We start from the raw sequence: 21,131 nt of genomic DNA on the forward strand, positions 1-21,131 counted from the left end.
CAGTGTTTTTCAAAGTGGGGTCAAGACCCACTGGGAGGTCACCAGAGAGTGATGGGGGGATAGAGGAAACCTGGAGGGAAGAGGGAGTAAAATGGAACAAAAATAAAAAACTTAATTTGTGACAAATACAATGTAGATTACTGTGTCTTTTTAGATGTTATTAATCAGAGCATAATTGTTGTGTCCACTAGAGGACAGCAGGTATAAACTCTTCATTCTGTCGCCTCCCGTCCAAAGTTGGTCCACTGGGTGGCGCTGTTGTTCCTTTTAAAAACCACAGAGTGCCTCACTAGAAGTCTATGCACTAGAAACATTAGATATTTTTCCTCCTCCTGTCAGTTTGTTTGTTCTGACTCTGTAATCTGTAATTTTTTTCATGTATTTTGTGACGTATTAGTTTGTCTTGATGATGCTGCTTGATCACGTCTGTGTTTTGTTCAGCATGAATCAACTGTTCAATAATTAAATGTTTAAAAGCTTCACATGAAATATGATTATGAATAACCTCATGTCTTCAAACATAAACCATAGTACTGATATTAATAAAAACACGGCAGCTACTACTTTCAGCACAATCACTTAAAAGCTGATTTCAATGGTAAACACAAACCTGCTGATACAACAACACAAACTAACTTCCTTTAGTTCAGTGAATAAACCCCTCTGAGACAGCGGATCCTCTGCACTTTATTTCATGAACTGATAATTCTTTATTTTTCGCTCACGTGGATTTACATCATGTTGTAGTCTGAAGCACAAAGGTTAATAATCTGAAGGATGGTGCATCATGCTCAGTGTGAGTCCTGTACAGAGATACTACAGAGGTCTGCAGAATACAACACCAACAGTTTACAGGAGTGACAGTTGGTCCCATATGAAGGTATACAATGTGTGATAAGGAATATTTACAACATCGGAAAGTCTCAGCTATCACATCATGTAAAAAGACACCCATAACCAAAGAATGCACAAAATATTTAACAGCAGACGAGGATTCAGACGTCCCACAATCATCAGGACTCCGGGTCGACAGACAAACTAAAGGTATGTGTATTTTCTTTACAGAGCTTCAGCTGAGGCAGACTCATCGTCCTGCATCCTTACTGCATCTGCACTGTCGACATTTAAACACTGATATGTTCAAGCAGACTGATAGGCAGCTAAAGAGACAGAAATCATATCAATCACGTTTGAGTGAGGTGATCTTTCATGCATGAGGCGTGATGTATTCAATGACATGTATGATAACTATATAGAAGCTACAGTAAAATTAGTTTAAAGGGTTAATCCTCCAGTACGAACTCTCAAGTTCAGCATGTAATCACAAAGATAAAAGCTAATGTGGACTGACGGCCATTAAATAAAAGACGAGACACAAGAGCGGAGAAAATGTAGCTGAAAAATGTGCCCGCAGACTTTAAATTCTTCTTTAGATAAAACGTCCTCCTTGGTGCTGAAACTGTTTTTAATGAGGTCAGATGTACGGAGGCCAGGAGGTGACATGCATGTGTTTGTTTGTTTTTAAACATGCACGCTTTCCATTTCATGCACCTGTTTTATAAACTGCACGCTCGTTGGAGTAACTCGCACAGATGTGTCTATTAAAATAAATAAAACAAGTAATAAGACACAGGGCTGCACGGTGGAGCAGTGGTTAGTGAGGAGGTTCCTGGTTTGAATCCCCGTCTGACAGGAGCCTCTCTGTGTGGAGTTTGCATGTTCTCCCTGTGCATGTGTGGGTTCTCTCCGGGTACTCCGGTTTCCTCCCACAGTCCAAAGACATGCTCGTTAGGTTAACGGGAGACCCTAAATTGCCTATAGGTGTGAATGTGAGTGTGGCTGGTTGTCTGTCTCTACATGTCAGCCCTGTGATCTTATGCAAAAAAGAAAGCGCACACATTGAAAAATAAAATAAAAACATATCCATGTGAACTCCCAGGCTCCGTACTGATGTCCAGGTTTGGGATCAACACAAATACACTTGTTGGATATTTTAGCTAGCAACATATTAGCTAGCTGCAGCCAATATCATTAATGTGGTGCAACTGCTGTTCAAGACAAATCTGCAAAAGTCATAAAAGCCTAAATGATATTAGGTGATATCTTGTTTCTTACCCGGTCTGAACACATTGGATGTTCTTGGATTATTTTCATAGAGGCTACTATGAAACCTAACTGCTGACGAGAAGCCTCCAGAGCTACCTAAAGCAGGTAAGCTGGACTGCAATGTTATCTTATTCAGAGCTAGGTTATCCAGGGTTATCTTAAAAATAGCTAGCTAAATGAGTGCTAGCTACACCCAATGAAACTATATAATATTGATAAAGAGACTGAAGAACAGAGTTTTGTAGTTTCACAGGCTTAATAACCAGAGCTAGCTACACTAGGGTGAGCTTAACCAGAGCTAGCTACACTAGGGTGAGCTTAACCAGAGCTAGCTACACTAGGGTTAACTTAACCAGAGCTAGCTACACTAGGGTGAACTTAACCAGAGCTAGCTACACTAGGGTGAACTTAACCAGAGCTAGCTACACTGGGGTTAACTTAACCAGAGCTAGCTACACTAGGGTGATCTTAACCAGAGCTAGCTATACTGGGGTTAACTTAACCAGAGCTAGCTACACCGGGGTTAACTTAACCAGAGCTAGCTACACTGGGGTGAGCTTAACCAGAGCTAGCTACACTAGGTTTAACTTAACCAGAGCTAGCTACACTAGGGTTAACTTAACCAGAGCTAGCTACACCGGGGTTAACTTAACCAGAGCTAGCTACACTGGGGTGAGCTTAACCAGAGCTAGCTACACTAGGTTTAACTTAACCAGAGCTAGCTACACTAGGGTTAACTTAACTAGAGCTAGCTACACTAGGGTTAACTTAACCAGAACTAGCTACACTAGGGTTAACTTAACCAGAACTAGCTACACTAGGGTGATCTTAACCAGAGCTAGCTACACTAGGGTTAACTTAACCAGAGCTAGCTGGCACTAAAGCTAGTTCTTTGAACAATTATCTAATGATTAAAATCCATATAGGTCCTCCCTTGATGCAGTAAACATCCAGGGATAATAATATAGTAATTTCCTTGTGGTTATTGAGTTATACCCACCTAAAACAGTAAGTATCTGATATTAGCTCTTAGCCCCGTTGCTACAGTTAGCTCTAGGCTAGGTCGAGCAAATCTGCCTTCACAAATTTCATGTGAAACAAAACAATTCTCAGGGCACATCTGTACACATCAGCATATCTAAAAACAGTAGAAACAGTAGAAAATGCACAAATTACAAAACGTAAATACATTTTAGAAGGCATCATTCGATACGAGTATAACAGTTAGTTAATCATATTTATATATCCTCTTCGTAGAGTTGATGGTAACGCAAAGGGATGGACAACAGTTTGTTACTTAGGCATTATATCACCTATTTCTTCAGTTATTTTAGTTTAAAAAACTCCACACCAAACTCCATTCAGAAAACAAGCATTTATAAATCGTCTACTACCACTACAATACCTTGCTAATAACATGAAAATACACTATTTATGGATACTGCTTCGTTAACTAGCAAGGCTCTTTTGGATTTATTTAGCTTCAATGTAAGAGTACAGATTTACTTGTCGGGCAGATGACAAGATGCTTGGGCCATTTCAAATGCAGTTTGTTAAAATAAAGTGCTGTGGATCATTTAAATGCTGAATGTATTAAAGCCGAGGTCAGACTGAACTCGATTAAAGCCGAGGTCAGACTGAACTCGATTATAGCCTCAACAGGCAGACGTGGCGATCCCTTCTGCCCCGAAAATCAATTGTTTTATCCCGTGTGGTGTGTCAAAATGAACAACAATCAAGGCCACGTCTAGGACGCTTCACGACCTCCCGACAGAAAGTATGTTTGATTGTATTTTCCGCCTTCTACTATGTGTTCTGTCACATCAGTGCTGTTGTCCAATGAGAGCACAGAGCACTCAGCACGTGCAAAAGACTGGTGAAGTTGGTGCTGTGAGATGGAACTATGAGACCGAGGTAAAGTTAGTTGATCTCTGGCAAAAACTGTTTTTTTTGTTTTTGTTTTAAGTGTTCGTTCAGGGTGTCGTCAAGCTCCGCCCCTCTTCCTTTCCAACTCCATCACGTCAGTCGTGACGATTCGTTGGGTACCACCGTGTAGTCTTTCACGTCTGTCGGTTAAGTCACGGCATACATTTATGCGCCTAATCTGACACAGTAACCATGGTAACAGACCAAAAGATGGTGTAGTCTGACCCGAGCATGAAGCTGAAAAGTGTAGACCAGTTAATGCTGCTGTTAGGACTGTATCGTGACGAGGTGTTATTCCCTAGGTCATTAACTTTCAAACACGCTGCTTGAATCAAACGGAGACCTTTAGATACTGATCTTCCTTCCTTCCTTCCGACTTACAGTATCTCTAAAACCAACAATCAACCTTCTCTGGATGGGGATAGCACAACATTTAAATAAGACAGATATGGAGTTCTTCAAAGGCCTATTTTGTTTGCTGGAACAAATCTGTCATCGGGTAACTTTTTTGTTTTGGACTGTTTTTCTTCTCTGAAAGCTGTCCAGCCTACATAAAGGATTTAAAGGTACCTGAGGAGGTTGTACGTGGCCGAGGTTACGCTGTTCACAAGGCTGATGGTTTCAATAACTGTAGGAACGTGGTTTATCGCTGCTTTAATATCTTCTAGTTTCTTCAACGTCCGTTTAGCCCTAACATGGCAGTAGCAGGCAGTTCTGACTACATCCAAAAATAAAGTGCAAAATTACAAAAGAATAAAGTTCCTCCAACAGTAATCAAGTGAATCTTAAGATAAGTTATAGCCAAACACATGGAGGAGGCGCTGTGAGCTGACTGCATAGCTAGAGTAAAGGCTTGAAGCAAAACTGGCTCTTCAAATCATACAGAACACTTTACAGAGTCACAAAACACACCAACACAGAAGAAACACGTGTTACTGTTACTACTGTAATGCACAAGGTGTCCTGATATGGTTCTTTAGTGCCCTAAATAACATAAAACTCTTTTTAAAGTGCTTAAAAATATTAATGATAGCTTTCCTCAATCCTCTCCTGTCACACTGACAAACTACTGAACACCCTAACTTGCTACAGTCAGAGACTGAACCCAAGTACTCCTGTACTGCACGATAAACTGAAAGAGATTTTCCAAGTCATGGGGGGGGACTTCAATCCTCGTTTTAAATCAAGGCCACACCCACAGGTAACCCGCCGAAACAAAAGACTAGCTGCAACAGGATCATGAGCAACTTTAGCTCTCTGATAGGGTTAGCACTAATACCACTCGTTACTAACCACATCTACTACCAACAGGTGAACCCATGGGACCCCTGAGGTCTACAGCTTTGAACCTCCTTCACCAAAACACCAATCAAGATTCATAAGCCACAATGAATGGAAGCCGTCAAGACTTACAGAAGTTCCCTGACTTTGCAAGGGGCCGAAAACAAACCAGGATTGCAAAACTCAGTCCTCAAGACAGTCACAGCAAAATTACTACTAGTCACTGTTAGCATACTAGCCACTAGCACTGGCTACAGTAGAACCATGGGACCCCAAAAATCTATCAACCTCTTTCACCAAATCCGAAGCTTTATCCAAAGGCAACTGGACTGGTTGAAGATCTTAAAGACGTTTCATCTCTCTGAAAGGCTTCTTCACTTCTAAACTTTCTAGTGGAACTGAAGAAGCCTTTCGGAGGAGAGGTGAAAAGTCTTCAAGATCTTCAACCAGTCCAGTTGCCTTTGGATAAAGCTTCGAATCTACCATGACCTGGATGACATGAGAACTTGCACAGACTTCTTTCACCAAATCATCTATGGAGACTTTTTAGCTTCTGGGTACCAGCCAATTCACAAGCCAGAAGACTAGACACAACAGAAGTCATGTAGAAGTAGAGTCTTCTCACTTCAAAACAAATGGAAATATATATTTTTGACATTGTGGACATGAGCCTCAAAGCTCAATGACGAATGGTCAATGGACTGTCGTATCTGTGGCAAACCTTAAAGTCTCAAACTGAATCAATAACATTTTAATATAACCAGCAATCCAAACTCCAACTGCTGTTCTAAATTGTGTAAACTGTCCCTATAATTTGATGGATCTCATATCCCATGACTTCTGTCATAAAACCACAGAACAGCGTCACTGTGGTTCACTGTTGTTCACTCGTTGTTTCTTTATTCAGGGTAAGGTCCAGATTCTGTTGGGGAGGCTAAAGGGGGCAGCAGACAGTCCTTATTTTCCACAACAGGGATGATAAAAAGAAAGGAAGACAAAAAAGTTTTTAAAAAGAAAACATCAATCCCACAGTTTTAGAAACAGGTCATTCCATCGGGCTCAGAGGTTGTGGTCGCCGTGGCTCCACCTCCAACCAAAAAGACAGCCATGCTTGATTTTGACTGATTGATTTTAGGGATGCCAAAGCTTCCAGCTCTCAGAGGACCAGAAGAAAAGTGGTTCTGAATGCTGCTACTGCCACTGGTGATGAACTCGAAGTCAGGGTCAAAGGCTGTATCCGTGGGTACGACCCATGAGGCAGGACGCCATTTTTTCAGGGTATATGGAGTCTTTACACGACGTTTTATTTTCTCTCCTGAAGCACTCAGACTGCCGTCGTCTGTCAGAGAAACATCATCTGATGAGGGGAAGAAGAAAACATTTGTTGAGCAGATGGTGCATTCACACATCTTGAGAATTTAATTCATGAAAACATAACATGTTAAAGTGTTTTATATACCATATTGCTTTTGGGGCTTCTGCCATTTCTGAAGATTTACCACTGAATGTGAGTGTTTTACCTGGTCTATTTTGCGCTGGTGCCAACTGTTAGGTCAGACGGAAAAATACATTTGGTAGCGGCCCCTGATTCTCGCAGATGTACCGACTACTCTTGGGGCAAGTTAGTGTCCTATACTGGCTGGCAATCTGCTTTCATAACTGACAATGTTTCCTTTAGGACCAGGTACTTGTGACCAAAGTAATTATTTAATATGAATGATAACATAAAGTCACTTAAAAGGACATCAAGTTATTTAAAAAAAAAACATTAAACCTTACATTTAATCTTGACTTACCTGAGGACATGCAAGTTGTGGACAAATCCAGGGAACAGGGTCTAACAGGCCTCTTGGCTTTTGCTGGCCCATTGTGGTTCCGCAGCAGAACTGGAGACTGTATTCCCGGGGCGGGTAATTGTAGCACTTTAGCTTTTGCCAGAGATATACTCTCTGGATCTTGAGTTTCCAGTGGCTGAGATTCTGGGATTTTTGAGTCCTGAACCTCTAAAGATGAAACACTTGGATTCAAGACTGGAGCTTCTGGATCTGAGGATTGAATTTTCAGATCTTGAATTTCCGGTGCAAAGGCTAAGGCCTCTACAAACGGATCTTTTGGAGATGAGGTTGAGGTTATGATAACCTGGTCCTGTGCTTGTGAAGCTAGCATTTCTTGGCCTTCTGGGACAAGCACTTCTGAAGAATTTGCCAAGCTTGGTGCTGAGCCAGAATCTTGATCCCTGCAGCCTGGTATAACTTCTGGTGGACTAGAAAGCATAACCTTATTATCAAGAGTTATAACTGGAGACACTGGAAGGTATTCACCAATCTGTTGGTGAGGCTCTGGTTCTGGTCTGTTGAATATCAAACCGTTGTTGATCTCTGGTCCAATAATTTCTTCAGATTGAACCGCCTGGATCCTGATGTCTGATCGTAGGGCATTTGTATTGTTGTTGTTGTTGGAGTTTGAGCCTCGCCCTGACAGGATGTTTCCAGCTCGTGTCTGCTGATGATGCAGATGAGGAGGGGGTTCACTCTCAGCAGGAGGCTGTTCTCTCCTCAGCAGTGGTTCATGTTCGTCAGGACTGGAGTTGAGAAGGTTCATACGGTTAACATCTCCTACTATTATCCCTCCCTCTGTCTTGTCTTCCTCCTCCAGCTGTGGCCCTGCCGGATTGGTTCGACCTCCACCTATTATGCCATTAGCCACCAAGGTGGGGACACCTGCGCTATAGCCAGCGGTGGCCACCGTTATTTGGTTCCCAGTTGCAACATTGGCCCTTGTGCTGGTGTTGTTTGTTACTGTTGTCACCATGTGGGGCTCCACAGCGGAAGCGACTGTAACTGTGTTCATTTTAGCAACACCTGTTTCCACCTGAAACACATTAGGTTCTGTTTTAGTGATGCAATAAAACAACATATTTGTATAAGGAGAATGTGGTTGGGTCAGTATTATTGGTGTTGTAACCATTTGGCTAGTTGCATGAACTGAGCCTGGGTCTGTTGAAGGTGGCGATGCTGTTTGGGTTGGGTTGGTTGTTAGTAGGGCAGGGGCATTATTGGGATGAGGGGTTTCTTCACTAAGCACCTATCCTTCCCATAGGGCACAAAGACCTTGTATTTATCAAAACATATTTGTAATCATCTACATACACCAACAAGAGCAATAAGGACCTGAACTTTATCAATAAGAAACAGCTTATATAATCCATTGGCAGACCCATACTTTAGGAGGTATATGCAAATTAGTTAATGGTTCTATAGATTTTCAAGCTGCAAGAGCCAGTTATCGAAACAGGCTGGGTCAGGCGCTTTAAGGGAATACAAGAACATGAATGGTCCAGCTACACTTACACAATGACAGTCAGATTTGTTAAATTTTCATCTGGTAAGACGTCCAGATATTAACAGGTCTTCGATATCTTAATCTACCAATGCCACTAGTCAGAACCTTTTACCTGTCTGTGGTTTGACTTGAGCTTTGCCAGCTTCAAACGAGAAGAGGCCGAGGGGGTCTCCTTAGCTTTTGGTAGAAGGTGGAGGCTGGTGGGCCTCTGAGGCAGGTTCTGCTGTTTGGGGAGGGGGTGGGTGGAGGAGGAGAGAGGGGAGTCCACCCCACTAACACTCCCCAAGTCATGCTGAGTAATCCGCGCAGAATTGTTCACCTATCAGAAACACAGAGGCAGCTTCTAAATTCACAAGCTGTAAAGGCCAACACTCTGTGGTCAGTTTATCAGGAGTAAAGCTCATTAGGGTGTAGCTCCAGTTGTTGTACCTCATCAGTTGGTAGCGTCTTATTGTACAGCAGGTTGGTAGTTTGTTGCTCTGTTGAACCGAATTGTTTCTGCGAATGCTCCACCAAGTTTTCATCTGAACTTTCCCTCAAGTTTTTATCAACCTGCACAGACAGAGGACATGTTAACCACGTGGTGACTGATCAGGTCTGAAGTTAAACTGTGGATATGAAACAGTTAAAAGTGGATACCTCTTTAGGGTCGAGTTTGGTGGCCTCCAAGTCTTCTTCTGTCAGCTGCAGGCAGACTGGGACTCTGGACACAGCACCACCTGGAGGTCAACAGGAAAGAACCAGCACAAAGATGCAACAATTACATAATTTCCAAATGTATATGTGGCGGCACTGGCTTTTTAGTTCGTCAACTAGCTAGCATTATCTGTATGACAGAAAAGGCATACAGCTACAGCTATACAGTTAGTGGCCATTATTCACATGATTCAGGAAAAGCTAGTTAGCCTGTTGCCATTGGAAACACAGTCTTAGCGTCTCACAGGACAAGTCTACTTTTAAACAGGAGAATAATGTATTCGGATTTGTATTGGGAACACTTATCACTTTAATCAACGACTCACCGTTATGCTCAGACTCAGAGATGCTGCGGAGGAGGGTGGTAGATGTCAGGGCAGTCTTGGTTGGCACTCTGATGTCTTGATTGGACGATCTAGCCTGACTCTGACAAACACATGAAGAGAGGGAGTGCTGAGTTAAATTCATAGGTGTTTGTTTTATTTAACATTTTTCAACCATTGTCCTTATACCTGTGCCTGTTGGCGTTCGTAGTTGATGGAGTTTCTGTTCTTTTCAAAACATTCTGCTCCACTTGTTGTTGTCTTAATTACCAGAGCTGCTTGGCCATCTCCCTGGAGATTCTTAACCACACCTACCTGGACATCCTCAATGTACGAGGAGGTGGAGCCAACCTGAGGGGGCCAGCAGCCTTGGGACAAATTTCTAAGAAGAGAGAGAAATCAGAAAAAAAAATGTGAACCTGTGGCTATTTATTAAAGTGTGTATACCTGTGGTTGTGTACTGCAGTGTGTATACCTGTGGTTGTGTACTGCTGTGTGTGTATATCTGTGGTTGTGTACTGCAGTGTGTACTTATGGTTGTGTACTATAGTGTGTATACCTTTGGTTGTGTACTGCAGTGTGTATACCTGTGGTTGTGTACTACAATGTGTGTATACCTGTACTATAGTGTGTGTACCTGTGGTTGTGTACTACAGTGTGTGTATACCTGTACTATAATGTGTGTACCTGTGGTTGTGTACTGCAGTGTGTGTACCTTCGGTTGTGTACTGCAGTGTGTAAACCTGTGGTTGTGTACTGCAGTGTGTGTACCTGTGGTTGTGTACTACAGTGTGTACCTGTGGTTGTGTACTGCAGTGTGTGTATACCTGTGGTTGTGTACTTCAGTGTGTGTACCTGTGGTTGTGTACTGCAGTGTGTATACCTGTGGTTGTGTATTACAGTGTGTGTACCTGTGGTTGTGTACTACAGTGTGTGTATACCTGTACTATAATGTGTGTACCTGTGGTTGTGTACTGCAGTGTGTGTACCTTCGGTTGTGTACTGCAGTGTGTGTACCTTCGGTTGTGTACTGCAGTGTGTATACCTGTGGTTGTGTACTGCAGTGTGTGTACTCAGCAGTGTGAGTTCAGCCAGTCTCTCTTCCGCACACTGAGCGGTGAGTCGAGCTTCAGCGTCCTGATCCCAGCAGTCCTCCATCGTCTCTTTGAGGGAACGCAACGCCTAAAACCACGCACACAGTCAGAGTACCGTTAGCAATACTGTAATGGTCGTTCCTGTACTACAGCCATAAAAGATTCACTTTGTTGCATCCTGTCCAGAAATCATGATGCGGAGTAATAAATAGATTGGAAATGGTTAAACAAAAAGACAGGAAGTGAGCAGACCCACCAGACTGTTCTCCTTCCAGGCTTCAGGGAATCTGGGTCTGTATTTCTCTCTGGCAACGAGTATCTGCATCTCCTCAAAGCTTGGATGATTCCCGAGCTCTGCCTGGAACGCCAGCTGGTACTCAGGTACTGCTTCACCTGAAAGCACACAAAGCAGCCACATGAATCTGTCTTCTGATATTTTGTTTGCATGCTGTCTTACAAAGCAAAATCAAATGAGTGATTTGTTATTTCATTAATTCATGGATATCCTGATGGTGTGCAGTTTAATATTCTTTCTGGGGCTCATTAACAGTTTTAAAATCTTTTCTTTCAATAATTAAAGAACTGTCTGTCCCAAATAACAGCGGGAGACTCATTTCATAAACTGTAGTAATTATAAGTCCTGGCTATTATTAGAAGTTTGACGGTATGTTTGTGTGCAGTGTGTGGTTACCTGGGAACAGGTGTGAGCACCTCCTGAAGCTCTCCCAGTAGAGCAGACCCAGAGCGTAAACATCCACCTGCTTCAGCGCCGACTCACAGTCCCTCAGGTTCAGAGCCCCGCCCAGAACCTCCGGAGCCATGTACCGCACCGTCCCCACCTGTACACACACACACACACACACACACACACACACACACACACACACACACAGAGACCATATTAACTAAGTTACTGATTTTAATCACCAATAACAACTTCCGCAGAATGTCTAAATTGCACAAATATGTTGTCGATATTTTGACAAACTGCTCTGTAAGAGACATAGACGTCACGTTTGCTTCTTTCTGAGACGCCAAAGTGACTTTAGAAACGTCAGTATTTTCCAACCTGTGAATATGAAACACGTTATTTTAATATATGACTGAACATCTGTCGCTGATTTTTTAAAGCTTCACTTCTTTTCGATACAACCAATCATTAGAACAATCCACCTGACACAGTCACATGACCTGACCTCAGATATCGCCATGGTGTCGTCGTCTCCAGGGCGACAGGGCCGGCTTCCCGTCAGCCTCATGGACAGGCCGAAGTCAGCGAGGACGCAGGAGAGATCGGCCCGGACCAAAACGTTCCTGCTGGTCACGTCTCTGTGAGCCACGGGGGGTTTGTACTGATCTGAGAGGAGATGGTACAAATGATAAATTTTACATTACATCATTGTGAGGTCAACATTTATATTCAAAGATGAAACATGATTTCTGTTGTTAAGAGGAACACGTTTAGTGATGAAGAGGATTACCTCCTCTGTAGAGCTCAGTGTGCAGGAAGGCCAGTCCTCTGGTGACGCCGTGAGTCATCCTGCAGCACGCCACCCAGTCCACCGTGTGGACAGACAGGTAGTGAGACAGACAGCCCTGATAGACACACACACAGATAGATAAACACACACACACACACACAGACAGACAGACACACACACACAGACAGACACAGACACACACACACACACCACACACACACACACACACACACACACACACACAGACAGAGACACACACACACACACACACACACACACACACACACACACAGACAGAGACACACACACACACACACACACACACACACACACACACACACAGACACAGACAGAGACACACACACACACACACACACACACACACACACACACACACACACACACAGACAGAGACACACACAGACACACACACACACATACACACACAGACACAGACACAGACACACACACGCAGACACATAGAGACACACACACACACACACACACAGGTAATAAAGACATGTTATATAATATCATAAACTTTCAGCTGAATATCTTTTCTTAAACTTCCCTTTTTATAAAACACGATGTGCCTTAACGTTTCTATTTTCTTTAAGATCAAATCTAATCTCGCCAAAGTCTGCGTGTACGTGTGTCCACAGTTAATCCAGTAATTACTGTCTGACCGCTACAGAGGAATTTGTGTGTGTGTGTGTGTGTGTGTGTGTGTGTGTGGTCAGTGGCTCCAGACAGGAAGTAGGATCTCAGGCGCCGTCTTCCAGCACAATAACACGACTAATGGAGAGTCTGAGACCTCCACTGTGAAAAGTGAAAGAGTTTCTGTCTGCTGCTGGCGCCCCCTACAGGCAACATTGTTCATTACAGCCTCTTTATAAAAGAAACTGCAGTCTTACAGCGTGTCGTAACAGCGTGCTACTAGAGCGAGCCGCAGTGACAAAATCAGCTTGATTTCATTGTTTATCACTGGAGTGTCTAAACTGCCCGCGAGCAACACAGCTGGATGCGGTGCACCGTTTTTTGCCTCAATGCCCCGTTTCTGTTTTCCTCTCTATAGCTCGCATATTCAGACGAGGAACGGGGAAGGAGGGGGTGCCAACTCTCTCGCTCCTCCTCAGCAGAGCTCGTTAGCTTGTTTTTCAAAGTGGAGATAGTGGTGCATTAATAATATCCACATTATAATTGAAATGTTGACCTTTGACCTCTGTCAACACTGGAGTCAGCTCACAGCGAGCCTCTCTGAGTGTTGAGATTTAAGTCTACAGCTCGTCAATACAAAGCACCACAAACCTTCAAAATAAAAGCACCACACCTCAGTTTGTTCACCTTCAAAATAAAAGCACCACACTTCAGTTTATCCACCTTCAAAATAAAAGCACCACACTTCAGTTTATCCACCTTATAAAAAGCACCAGATGTTATCATGTTTACAAGAGGAAACTGAAACTCACAGAACAGAGAAGTAAATATTTAACGGATGCGGTATGGACATCGAGCGTGTGATTGTGCGAGCGTGATTGTGCACGATGCAAAGCGACATCCAACGCTCGTGTGCTCTTAGGACAATGCTCTCTTTTGTCACACCTCCTTCATCCCTCAGCACCCCCCTTCACCCAGCAGTCTCCACACTCCCCCCCAGCCCCCGCCCTTCCTGTCCTGTTTCACCAGTGAGACAGAAAGAGATTCAAGTAATGACGCACACCTCAGAGAATTCACCGCAGACGGTTTCGATACTCCTGCGTGAAAATAAAAACGACGCTCCAGAAGACGGCAGCATTAGCCAGCTAACATGCAGGAAGCTCTGAACGGTTTCTTACATGTGGGTAATACTCCATCAGGATCAGGAACTCCGGTCTCCCGTCGGCTGTTGTCCTCTCGTCGGCGCTCAGGAAGCGGGCGATGTTGTCGTGTTGCTGCAGCAGCGGCAGGCAGTAGATGGAGCGCTCGTTGGCATAGTTCTGTCGGTTGGCTGAGGTGAAGAGTTTAACGGCCACGCAGCGCTCGTTAAGAGAGCTGCGAAACACTGTACCGTAACGACCCCGACCAATCAGCTGCCAGGAGACAGTAGAAGGTCGTTAGTGTGTGTGTACGTGTTAGTCTGTGTGTGCATGTGTGTGTGTGTGTGTGTGTGTGCGTGTGTGTGTGTGTGTGTGTGTGTGTGTGTGTGTGTGTGTGTGTGTGTGTGTGTGTACCTCCAGTAGTTTCAGATTATCCAGGTCGACAGAGTCTGAGTTTGCAGCTTCCATGACATCCAGAGCTGACAGACTGTGTTTCTGTTTCCCTGGAAACACAAACAAACAAACAAACAAACAATTAACTGCATCATCTGCAAATTATATTTATTTTAATATTCTGATTATCCAGCACAACAACAACAACAACGGGATCAACATAAACGATCAATCACTGGATGGAAATGACTCCAATTACACAAATTAACCGTGTGTGCGTGTGTGTGTGTGTGTGTGTGTGTGTGTGTGTGTGTGTGTGTGTGTGTGTGTGTGTGTGTGTGTGTGTGCGTGTGTTTGCGTGTGTACCTCTCATCATGCGGTATCCTAGGAACAATGCCACGATGACGATGGCTGCTACAGCGACAGTCAACAGGGCGATGAGCGCCTGCCTCAGATGTCGGTGATCTGCATGGACGATGACATCACTGTGACATCACAGACTCAAGAAAAAGCAAAACATGAAGAAGGGCCACAAGGTGTGACATCATCCCCACACACACACACATTCTGAAATTCTGTAATTTGATCAAATATATATTTGGATACACGTTTGAGTATGCTTGCAAAGAAGATCATATGGCACTAACACACACACACAAAGTCGTGCATCCAGAAAGATAACTTTCGCCTCAAGTCAGAAAGTCACCTGAAATTACCATATATGGGCATGAGGACGGTTAACCATTGTCACCAAGTAACTCCGCCCAGATTCCTCACCTGCTTCATTTATTTTTCTCTGAATCGCAGCTTTATCAATGAACTGAACAGCATGCACCCAGCAGGAGGCGAGTGATTGGTCAGAACAGAGAGACTCGCTCACCTGTCTGTCCGTCGTCTGGACCATCTGTCCTCATCGGCTTCAGGGCGGGGGTGTCAGCGGTGGGCGGGGCCTCTGTGAAGTTGGCGTTACAGAGGTCTCGGTTGCAGCAGCAGAATCTGAAGTTGCCATTTTGGATCTCAGAGGGCGTCGCTGTTACCAGGCAACGATCGCCATTACACTTCTGCTGTTGAGCCCAACAACCTGGAAAACAACAATATTAGGTCAGATTGTACCTGAACACACCACAAGGTTAGACTGAACATGAACACCACACAGGGTCAGATTGTCTGTGATCCTGTTGGTGTCTCTCTCTATCTCTCTCTCTCTCTCTCACCTTGGTTCACCAGGTGTATTTCCCCGTCTGCTCTCTTTTCCCACAATCCATAGCAGCGCGAGCCGCGGCTGCAGCGAACTGTGCCATTTTCTCGCACCACTCCTCGAAGTTTATTGGTCGATCCACTGTGAGGATCCGCCACTGGAAGGTTTTCGGTGAAGGCACATTCTCGTTCCTCGGACTGAAAACCTGAAGGTGAAAAAGACAAACAGGTTTCACATGAAGGAACCAGAAATACTAAAAGTTATTCTTATTGTTTTATTCATCTATTGACTTCTTTATTGTGTGATCTCGTTTTATCTGGACCCATGTGAAGGATCACAGACTGGTTCAGAACATTAATGTCCCCGTCTGTTCCTGCAGGGGGCGCTGGAGTCCCGTCGATGGCGGTCTCCATGCTGGAAATGCTGTCTCAGTCTAACTTTCAATCAACCTAACGACAGGCTGAGAGCTGGAGCTGAGGCGGGTTTTAAGCCTCCTGACAAACCGTTACATTGCGCCCGCCTGTCAATCAGGTCAGCTACACGTCTTATTGTGAATAACTCTTATCCTTCATCAAATCAAAACTGATGAGTCATCAAAACATTCACCCCCCGTACAGTGTGTGTCGATCGAGACATGAGCTAATCAGACCTATTTGTTTTTTTGAACCAGGCTGTAAAAACAGGCTTTTTTGAATGGGTGTGTATGTGACTTCCTGTGCTTCTGCAGCCAGCCTCTAGTGGACACTCGAGGAACTGCAGCATCTGAGGTTGCTGCTTGGTGCCGGGGAATATTTTCCCTTAAGATGTTGGAAAGATGCAAACTCTCAATCTCAGATGCTGAATATTCCCGAGTCCCTCCATGCAAGCTGCTGTCGGAAGAAGGAGAGAGAAGGACTTCAATATTTAAGGACTTGATCGTATGGTGGTATGAACATCAGGTTGCAGCTGTAATTTGATTGGTCTTGTGGTACAGGAGACAGAATAGTTGCAGTAGTGGCGAAAGGTAAGCACTCCTCCCTCTAACCCATCGCTCTGCTGTAACAGTGGAGCGCACTCTGGCAGCCCAGTGAGACTGAGGCTCACACGCCGCCTCCCTGTGTGGTGCAAACTGTGACAGCAACAAATAATGATGCATTTAGTCATGGTGTGGAGTCACAGAGGACAAGCGAGCGAGCCGCCTCAGGCTGCTCAAGCTCTCCTACACCGGCTCCATTAATCCAATGTCCCAACATCACATCTCTGCAGCGTCTCTCTCAGAACGCTAACCGCTAAACTTTTACACAAACTCACAGCTTCTCCGTGAGTCAGCGGCTGGGACTGAACGTTTTCTGTGAGGTCAGGAAAACGTTAAACTGAGAAACGATTTAAACGTTCAAACTACCTGAAGGGAGGTCGACATTTTGAAAACTTCAATACCGTTGGTTGAAAACGATATTTTATATTTTTCCTTTGGTGCAATTTAGAACGTGAGCAACTTATAATAATTGGAAACAACGTCTTTGTTTGTTCCCGGGCGTAAAAAATCGATCTGGATATGATTGAATTTGACTGGAATCGGGGCGCCGGGTAGCCTCGTGGTTGGAGGCTGTAGTCCCTCGCCGCGGCAGCTGTTTGTACCCGACCTCGCCCTTTGCAGATTGTTGCGCCCCTCTCTCTCTCTCCTCTCAACAATTCCTGTCTCTCTTCACTCTTCATATCTAATAAATATGTTCAGAATGTTTAACATTCTGGTGTCATGACAATCCTAATATCAACTCAAGAAGTCAGGAAGTAGAGAAACAAATCTGTCCTACATGTGAAACCATCATGCTTTGTAGCTAACCAAGCTAACGACGCTAGCGTTGCACACGGCGCTGACAGCACGAAGCTGCTCAGATTCAGACTTTAAACGTTGGACAGCAGAGCGTCTTTAACTCAAATGTTCCTCACACGTTTGATGTGGAGTGTCGCCGTAGCAACAGCAGAAGACGATCAGACCACAAGTACAACAAAGCTGTGTGACACACACACACACACACACACACACATACATACACGCTCACACACACACACACACACGCTCACACACACACTCACACACACACACACACTCACACACACTCACACACACACACACACACACACTCACACACACTCACACACACACACACACACACACACTCACACACACACTCACACACACACACACACACACACACACAGTGAACAGACGGTTTATCTGGAGCGAGCTCAGGGTGATTAAAGGGCGACTACACCAAATCAACCCCGGGTTCAAAAGGGACGGGGACTTTTTGCCTTTATTTTGAAACGACAGTGGATGGATAGAGTTGGAAATCGGGGAGAGAGCGAGGAATGACGTGCAGGAAAGATTCCATCCCCACTCCGTGGGTTAGGTCTTTCCCTTTCTGACACACGGCACGCCATGCAAGCGAGCATCAGTGACAAAATCAGATTGATTACATGTTTTTCTATTTCAGTGTCTTCACAGCCTGCGAGCGAAGCAGCACGAAGCAGCACGATAACACTTCCTGTTTTCACCGCTGCAGGCCTGTTTCTATTTCCCTCTCTGTCGCTCGCCTGGACGGACGAGGAAGGAATGTGGGGGGTGTCTACAACGCGCTGAGAGTCTCCGGAGCAGTTCTCGAGAAATAATCAGGCGTGTAACAATCAGAAAGTTTCCTGTCAAATCTTAACTCCTAAGAAGAATCAGCTTCACCTCCCGGGAGACTGACACACACACACACACACACACACACACACACACACACACACACACACACACACACACAGAGTCGGAGCCAGGAAGGGTCTCTGTTTAGTCTCCTGTGAGTACACACACAGACACAAACACACACACAATGAGAGGAAGGTGTGTCTGTAAGCATCTTATCGTCCTCATTACAACGAAAACACACAAAAACGGACAGACTTACTGACGTCACTGTGTGCGTGTGTGCGTGCTTGTGTGTGTGTTTGTGTGTGTGCTTGTGTGTGTGTTTGTGTGTGTGCTTGTGTGTGTGTTTGCTTGCGTGCGTGTGTGTGTGTGTGTGGAGTTAATTCCCCAAACGATTCCTTAAATGACTGGACAGGAATGCAAGCTCTTCCTGTTACACACCCAGCACAACACTGTCTAATGTTTCTGAAGTCTGACACCAGTGCATGATGGGAAGTGGAGTTCTGCTGTCTAACATCAAACTGTCACAGTTCTCCTCTGCCTCCAGTCATTATGCTAAACTAAGCTAAATGAAGGTGTGATGATGAGGTGAGTTTGAGTGTTCACACTGACCGCTCACAGCCGGCAGCAGCAGGACGCTCACACACACTGCGACCACTGCGCCACACACAGCGGCCATGTTGGATCCACCTCACAGGACCTCAAAGAGGTCACACACACATCACTGATCCGAGGTCAGACTGTCCTGAAGGAAACGCACACATGGCATCTCCTGAAACAGAAAAAACATCAGTTTAGAAGAGGACTTGAAAAGGCTTTCAAAGATCTGTGTCGCACTCTGAGAGGAGCTGACAGCGGTTTGGAGGTCCGGGGAAAACGCCAACTTGGTCCAGATGGTTGTTCATGCTGAAATAAAGTCAAAGAGACGACAGAATCCAAACCCTTCACAGGATGTCGTTAGTAACCGTTCATAATGATGTTTTAGTCAGAAGCTTCATATGAAGAAGGGCAAGAAAATTGTTTATATTTGTATGTGATCTGATAACGGTCGTCATGGATACCCGACGTTAAACTTGGATCACCTAAAACCTTACCGGATACTTTGAAGTCCTTGACGTCTGGTGTGGACTCACTTCTTCTTTTTAAATAAACTCTGCAGACAAATTCCTGCACGCTGTCTGACCTGCTCAAAAACAATTTGTATGCCCTGCGTACAGAGGGTGATGTCCTTGAAGTGGGCGGTCCAGGTTCGAGTCCGACCGGTAGCTCCTTTCTTTCATGTGACAATGGCCGCTGTACGACCGACATGGCGCCGTGACTTTTTTACTGCAGGTTTTATATTTGCGATCGTTTTTATCCCAATCAGAGACGGACGACGAACGCCATCTACCCCTTGAAATCAACTGAAATGGACGCTGCAGGTCAGACACTAGGTGGACACGGTGACGGGCCATAGTCACTGACGGAGCATCCGCTGTTTCCACGGCTCAACAGAAACATTAGTTTAGTCCGTTTTTCCTTCATATTTTATATCGTAATAAAAGTCTGAAGATTAAACGTTTAAGTCACAGCAAATTAAAGCGAGACACATTTTTCTGGTCATGGTCGTTGGCGAGCGTTTGCACATGTCGGCCTCCGTAAGTTACAAGATAAACATCTTTATTAAATATATGGAAACATCTGGAATCCTCTCAGGCTCACATGGAGCACATGGAGATTCAGGCTAAGATCATCATAAAGCTTGAATATCTTTATCATGTTATTATTATTTATTTAATTATCTACATTATTCCTCCAACATAATCAGAGATTTGAGAGTATTTTCATTGATCCTGTAATAAAACTGAAATATTCATATCGATCTGAACAGACGGATTATTGACCCACATTCTCTGATCACCTGGAAACACACCGAACGGATTCATCTCACAATCAGCTGTAATAATCACGTGTGACCTTCATGATCCGCGCGCGTGCGTGCGTGTGTCTGTAACACACCTGAGACACATACCTGCGTTGACATCACACATCATATAAAACGTATTAAATATCATACCATATAAATAATACAGAACTGAGTCAATCAGCTGGTCGAGCTCGTGGTCACCTGCCTGTCTGTCTGCAGGTAGAACCACCGACGAGCTGAGGATGGAAGGGAGTGGCACACTCACACACTCACACACACACACACACACACACACACACACACACACACACACGCACACACGCACACACACACGCGGTAACGGTGTGTGTGTATATGTGTAAAAGCGGTTCTTACCGGGAGGATGACTACGGCTTCGCAGGAGGAGATGAAGCAGCCTGTCTGTCTCCCTGTCTGTCTGTCTGTCTGTCTATCTGTCTGTCTGTCTGTATTCCTGTTCGGCTCGGCTCGGCTCAGTTCGGCTCGGCTCTGTTCGGACTCTCCTCTTAGGATGATCCGGATCGAGCGGCAGCTTCTTCAGCAGAACCAGAAAATCCGCAGAAATGAGGCTGAGCTCCGTTTCTCTGCGGCCACATCCAGACTGTCAGGCTCGCGAGACCAACACACACTGGGCTTCCGGGTAGCTCTTTCAAAATAAGAGCCAGAGCCTGCAGCTGCCAAATCAACTTTTAAGTGCAAATTTTCCCAAGCAGCGCGTGAAACTAAGGTTTAAGTGTCAAAAACTGAAGTTCCTCCAGTGTCCACTAGAGTCTGTCTCCTGCAGTGAGTCAGTCCCCATAGAGCCCCACCAATCATTGTGTTTGTCCAGGAAGAGTTCAAAGACATTGAGGAAAAAAACCGTTGAACTTAAATCTGCTCTTTTATTTTGAAGGCAGC

The 21,131-nt window shown here is 44.6% G+C and overlaps 1 protein-coding gene across 1 annotated transcript; it reads right to left on the reverse strand.

Moving 5' to 3' along the window:
- Nucleotides 1-674: 674 nt before the first annotated feature.
- On the reverse strand, nucleotides 675-20,836 carry LOC132987193 (bone morphogenetic protein receptor type-2-like). The gene is made up of 19 exons (XM_061054090.1): nucleotides 20,592-20,836; nucleotides 18,923-19,082; nucleotides 15,653-15,841; nucleotides 15,319-15,519; nucleotides 14,805-14,903; nucleotides 14,460-14,548; nucleotides 14,085-14,318; nucleotides 12,250-12,364; nucleotides 11,965-12,125; nucleotides 11,460-11,607; nucleotides 11,025-11,161; nucleotides 10,720-10,856; nucleotides 9,864-10,056; nucleotides 9,678-9,777; nucleotides 9,295-9,374; nucleotides 9,085-9,207; nucleotides 8,768-8,974; nucleotides 7,110-8,184; nucleotides 675-6,670 (listed from the first exon to the last, which is right to left on the reverse strand). The coding sequence occupies exons 2-19, from the start codon at nucleotides 18,987-18,989 to the stop codon at nucleotides 6,348-6,350; spliced, it is 3,678 nt and encodes a 1,225-aa protein (XP_060910073.1). The 5' UTR covers nucleotides 18,990-19,082; nucleotides 20,592-20,836; the 3' UTR covers nucleotides 675-6,347.
- Nucleotides 20,837-21,131: the final 295 nt, after the last annotated feature.

Source organism: Labrus mixtus, chromosome 13 (genome assembly GCF_963584025.1).
Source record: "Labrus mixtus chromosome 13, fLabMix1.1, whole genome shotgun sequence".
In the NCBI taxonomy this organism is placed as follows: Eukaryota; Metazoa; Chordata; class Actinopteri; order Labriformes; family Labridae; genus Labrus; species Labrus mixtus.

Excerpts from the sequence above, each read along its gene's own strand:
- LOC132987193 (XM_061054090.1), bottom strand. The coding sequence starts at position 18,989 with ATGGCCGCTGTGTGTGGCGCAGTGGTCGCAGTGTGTGTGAGCGTCCTG. Across the intron at positions 14,904-15,318 it reads TCCAGACGACGGACAGACAG|ATCACCGACATCTGAGGCAG; the intron begins GTGAGCGAGTCT and ends TCGTCCATGCAG. Across the intron at positions 12,126-12,249 it reads CACTGAGCTCTACAGAGGAG|ATCAGTACAAACCCCCCGTG; the intron begins GTAATCCTCTTC and ends ATCTCCTCTCAG.